Source organism: Cimex lectularius, unplaced genomic scaffold, assembly GCF_000648675.2.
Source record: "Cimex lectularius strain Harlan isolate CLEC.00 unplaced genomic scaffold, Clec_2.1 scaffold38, whole genome shotgun sequence".
Taxonomy (NCBI): Eukaryota; Metazoa; Arthropoda; class Insecta; order Hemiptera; family Cimicidae; genus Cimex; species Cimex lectularius.
In genome coordinates this window covers 1,242,748-1,248,887 of record NW_019392638.1, presented here as the reverse complement: position 1 = coordinate 1,248,887, position 6,140 = coordinate 1,242,748, and the positions used below count along the sequence as shown (strand labels likewise).

The window sequence follows — 6,140 nt, the reverse complement described above, 5'->3', positions numbered from 1 at the left end:
GATATGTAAAGATCTTCAGGGTTGAAACAAAACAGAATTAATACTGGCAGAAACTAAACTTAGAGATCAATATTTGGTTAGGGAGGATCAATGGGTTAATTTTTTTCAGAAAGAAGTAGATCACTACAAAATTTATCAATAAGTATAGTATAAAAATTAAGATGGCGATAAGTTAAAACACTTCTGAACCAGCAATAATTAGTGAGGATAGACAAACCAAGATAAACATAAAAATTAACGAGCAACATTTACATAAAACGCAAAAAAAAATATAATCCAATTATGTCATTCACTGTCAAAAACCAAGGCCAAGGGTAAATTAAAGAAAGAGAAAGCTTTAATCAATTCTCTGTGACAATTAAATGTGTTATTTATTCATGCATCTTATCTCGAGATATGTTGATATTTATACTTTATAAAAAAGGTCTCAACACCCACTCAAATGGAGATAAAATGTTTTAAAGGATTGGAGTTTTCCCCTTGAAATAAAATCGCTGTCAGTTAGCTTTGATACAACGTCCAGAACAGATTTGTCTTCGTGCGAACGAAGCAGGCGGAATTCTTGACGCTGCCCGACCAGCGCATCAGCTATGGCTCGACTGCTCTTTATGTGACGCTGGTCGATTCAATTTTTGAAAACAGCAAAATAGCAATAAAAATAAATTAAAAACTGACTCCACAAGCACACGGCTCGAAATGGAAATCATATCCTATGGGGCAATCATCGGTGATCTGTGCTACTTCACAGCAACGTCAATTCTCTTGATCAGATTTATCAAAACAAAGTCATGCTCAGGTAAGTCTACAATTTGCTTTCCTTCTTTTTTTTTTACCTATCTCTATAAAATTTATAAATGAATATGAAATTTTTCAAATATACTAATCACCTGACCATTGCCCACCCCTTTGAAAATTTTCTGTCCCTTTAAAGACTATGAAATAATGCTTTTGTATAACTTGAAGTTCATTTATTTTTATTTACTAAAGCAAGTGGAATTTTATTTGAGTCATAATTAGCAAACAACTCGCTTACTGTTGCATGGTGATGTACACACTAAACAGACATTCATCAAAGAATGTAAAGACAAAACATTTCTAGAAGAAAACCAAAAGCAAAGATCAGTCTATCAGATGTATAGCTTTTCTAATTGTTATTTTAAAAAATAATTCATGTGCAAGCTTAAACCTTGGACAATATTGTTGTATCAGTACAACCTCGGTGATAGGCATTTAATTATTTAAAATAATTTAATAGTTTCATCTCCCTTTTGTTCCCTTTTACATGATAATTTATTCATTTATTATTCCTGTTTGCCATGTCGTGCGTATATAATATTCACCAATTTACTTATCTATGTATGACCAGCAATTAATTCAATGAACTTCTCTTTTATTTTGGTTCCTGTCAAATTCTAAATATTTATATTTTTTATGTATCACAAATATATATAGTACATCACAAAAAAGAGAACATCCTACCAAAAAATATTAGGAAAAATATTAACAATTTAAAACTATATCTTCGTAATGTAATCATCGATATTGTCAAGATATATTAGTCAATGTTTCAACAAAAAACATTTCCATCAAATATGATGATAATTTTAATAAAGTGAAAATTGACGAATCCTGTTTACAAGTGTGTTATCTCTTAAAGCAGGGTGATAAAAAAAAACTCAATTTTTTATTGCATAACATTGAATGTGAAAAAAATTTTGAAATTTTTTTTCCATGAAATATAAATATTTTTGTGACGTATTTAGTGACCATTAATTAATGATTATTTGGAGATAGTGAGATGTGATCTTGTGTGATGTAGGTTTAGAAAAAGATTGTCTTTATTGTGCCAATGTTTCGATCTTTATTTAGATCATCTTCAGGACTCAAAGTGTGTGTTTTCTGTGAAGATGTGTCATGGTTATGTGTCGAGTTGAGAGCGTTCACACAACCGTGGTTTGAGGGGATTCAGTGGAATGTGAGCTATTGGATTAGTTGGTTATAGTTTTCAAGTAAATTATGCCATAATTTTTTTAATGAAAATGATATGAAATTTTATTTTAGCATCTCTAGAGAGCCCTAAATATATTTTTTGTTTGAATTTAAAGTTATAAATTTTTTGCCCCCTAATTTTTTCCTAATTTTTGACAAGTCGTTATTGGCGAAGAAGCAGTTCTGATTGAAATGGTTATAATTCAAAAATGACTAAAAGGATTTTAATGACAAACAGACAAGGAAAGTGTAAAGAAAAGGAATGTAGCGTTTTAGCAGCATATGTACCATATAAATATACATATATTNTAATGGAAATAATAGTCCAATTTTATTGTTTGATACAGTTAATTTACAATTTTTTTAAAACGAATTAACAACTATAAAAATTGGTCCACTAGCTTTTGATAAATATGATGTTAGAGCTTGCACTAATAATGTCAGTCAGCAAGAGATCATCGAAATTATCTGTTAACAAATTAATTTACACTGATTTCTACAAAAGTTTGTATTTTAGGGTTTTATAAGGCTAGAATCATGACAGTGACGTCAAATCCAAGTTTTAGCCATTTTCAGACGTATTTTGCATACAGAATGGTTGTTAAAATATGCGGAAAAAACTGTAATTTATTAATTTATGTTTTTAAGTCATACTAAATTAGAATATTCTACGTCATAGAACATTTTTGTTTTTATGTTAACCAACAATGAAATTAATACACCAAAAATAATATTTTTTAATATCTAAATAATAATTTAGGCTCATTTAACTTCAACTGAAATTTGATTTTGAAAATAGCTTCATTATCCCGATTAAGTCAATTCATTAAGAATTCCCTTAAGTCTATTTATAATGAATAAATTATTAGTGGAAAACTGGAGGTATTTATGGAATTACTTATTCTCACTTGTCAACAAAGACCACTTTTCCGATAACAAGGCGTTGATTAGAAACAGGCATTAGCATAAATCGGGCAAGTAGAAAAGCAAAATAAAAATGTTAAATTATGGAAAATTACAACTTAAAAATGTTTTTGTGAAACCAGGGTCTATTTGCAAGAAGAGGCGGATACCTGTCCAATATTTTGGAGTGTAAAATTACCAAAAAAAACTTGGTACAAATCCGTGACCCACCAACCTGTTTCTCCCCTTGTAGTCCTAAATAATCAATCATAGAAAAGTTGAAAATGATTACAATTTCATGGGAAAAATAAATAGAAAATTTCCAGATTATTAAATCATAATTATTACAATTAAGGAATCGAAGACTTGAGCAGCACAGGTTATCATTACTGACTAGATTAATTGTCTTTAATGATGTCTACTATAACTTCATTCCTATGTTGTGAATCGCTCATGGCTTGTGGGCAAGATCAAACAGGGAAAAAAATTTTTATGTCCAAACATTAATGTTCCTTACTTTTTCATCCAAAGCACACTGCGTGTAGAAAATTGCACCTAAAACTATTTAGCTTTTAGACATTTTTTGGTTATAGGTAAACTTTTATAACTTTTACTACATTTTTATTGCAATCTACATAAAAAATGCTATAAAATGAATATTCACATCATTGATTTGAGCAAGTAGAACGGCGAAATAAAAATATTAAAAAACAGAAAATTTCAACTTAAAAAAAAAATTTAGTAAAACCACAAGTAGTGGCGAATAGTATCCGATATTTTGAAGTGTAGAATCATTAAAATAAAAGTTTGCCCCTTGTGAAATTAAAACAACCAGTTAAAAAGTTTTTATCAATCAATTAATAACTTGAACATAATCATCAGCCTATATCTTCCTCTAATTTTTTTGAAATTTTTTTAGTTAAATGATTGTTCATAGCAATAATATCACATTTTATTTTTAATGTTCTTATTAATGCAATGAAACTTAACATAAATATCTTTCTATATATAATTAAAATACAATCTTATTTTAGGTTTTTCTGGAAAAATGCAAATTATTTATTCACTTGTCTTTACAACAAAAACGACATGCTTAATATTTGCATCTCCAAGCGTTACGCTGTACTACGTGCTAAAGACCATCATTCTCACTGTTGTTTCATACATTATTTTATACCTCATGTACAGAATGTATGCAAAGACATATGAAAATGAGTTTGACAAATTTTGGATCGAAGCAATCATAATATTCGCACTGTGTATATCACTTTTAGAAAGCAACGATATATCATCACCTGAATCTGTAAGTACTATTTTTTCTATAGAATTTTTTTTAATGTTTAAACAATTCTTTTAATTTTTAAAGATTATGGAATCATTTAGTGGTTACTTAGAAGCTTTGGTTTTGTTGCCTCAAGTTTACTTCACTTATCGAAGTGAAGGATATTACAATGTCGTATCAATCTACATGCTCTTCCTTACGATTTACAATTCGCTTTATATTCTCCACTGGTTGCACCGATACAACAGCGACGGCTCATGGGACCCATATACTGGGTATGCTACATTCGTTGGCGCGTTTATCGGACTGTCATACTTCTTGCTCATGTTTGCTCTAAAGAAAGGTAAAAGAAAGAACTGACATATTAGAAGTTTATGGCTTAAAATTGAATCTGTATGGAATTTTAAAAAAATATTTCAGAATACGGCAAACCAGAGATTCTACCTTACAAGCCGAAACCGACTCTTATGCACCAAAATTCACTTCTAGAATCTCCATTATTAAAACGGAGTATGCCATCATCATCCTCGTTGTGCACTGTTTACACAATATCCCAAGATGGAAGTAGTAACAGTTCATCGCCCAATGGAAGTTTGCAAGATTTCAAAATTGACGGACGATACTGAATTAATAAAAGATTTAATAGAAAAATAGTTTTAATATTTATTTTTTTATATATATGTATATTATATAAGTATGTACAAACATTAATTTTCGGCTGTGAATTCTCAAAACAACATTGTTTGGTTATAATTTAGTTCCTTCTATAAACTACTTTTTTTAAGAACCAATGAATTTATGTGTGCCACATGTATTTAAAATTGAGTTAAGAGAAAGAATGTGTAAAATTAAAATGAATAAATTAAACAATAAATTAATATTTTTTTTAGCTTGTTTGGAAAGTATAAACAACACACACTGAAGCCCTATGACTGTTTGGTACTTGTACTAGTCATTGCCAGTTTTATTTATCCATCACACATTTAGTTTTAGGATATTTTTCTCTGTTCTTGAGGTCTCTACTGGTTGTATTCAATAAAACACTTTCACACAACACCAATATGACACCACAAGAATAGCACCACACTTTATGCCCTGAAGACGACCTGAATAAATGTCAACAAAAAAATGAAAAAGATGTTTTTTGAACTTACCTCATTCTTAACCGCTCTTCACGACTTCAACAAATCATGAAACAACAAGTCACTAAGAAACACATATTTTTATTATTTTTTTTTAATTAACAAAATTTGGCTTTCCAGTAGGTGGTCCTGGCGATCTTACATTTCTGATGGAACTTTTGGAACTCTATTATCGTTCGTAACTAGCCCTTGCACACATGGTGAAAAGGCTCTGCAACTCATGTACACCTACATACATCCAAGTTTGGTGGGTCTCAGGGTACAGGATATTCTGTTGTGGATTCGCTCTAATAAATACATTCCAACTTACTAGAAACTTTCACGCTATATGTACAATTAAAATTTTGGGAGGCATTGGGATTTCACACATACATAAACATTTTATCTAATAAATACATTTATACAACACGTATAGATGAAATGTGAGGAGTCACTGGGATACTTATTATGCCACTGCCCCCGTTTCATTCTAATCGCAATTACTCATTCACTCACTCAACCTATCCATGGTGTGGCAGATGCTTAGCTGGCAATGCAAAGAAGCACTATCATGCTAATAAATACATTCATTCAGGATGATAAAATAATTAACCAAGTTTGGTGGGCCGATGGGGGTGCATCCGTTTCTACCACAAAACTACCCATTCACTCAAACACTCATGCTAATAAATACAAATTATCTTGGTTACTGTAGTCATCACATATACCATAAAAGACCTAATTATTTTTGCATTTTTTTTATGTTTAATGCATATGGAAGAAATTTTTTTTTGTAAATAGTAATTCTTGGGAGATATCACCAAAGATGACAATCTACCATAAAA

General features: G+C 30.2%; 1 protein-coding gene across 1 annotated transcript; it reads left to right on the top strand.

Annotated features, from left to right (window-relative positions):
- Positions 1-449: 449 nt before the first annotated feature.
- LOC106670047 (ER lumen protein-retaining receptor 3-like) lies at positions 450-5,063 on the top strand. Its single transcript, XM_014400041.2, has 4 exons — positions 450-796; positions 3,927-4,195; positions 4,259-4,517; positions 4,595-5,063. The coding sequence occupies exons 1-4, from the start codon at positions 697-699 to the stop codon at positions 4,798-4,800; spliced, it is 834 nt and encodes a 277-aa protein (XP_014255527.1). The 5' UTR covers positions 450-696; the 3' UTR covers positions 4,801-5,063.
- Positions 5,064-6,140: the final 1,077 nt, after the last annotated feature.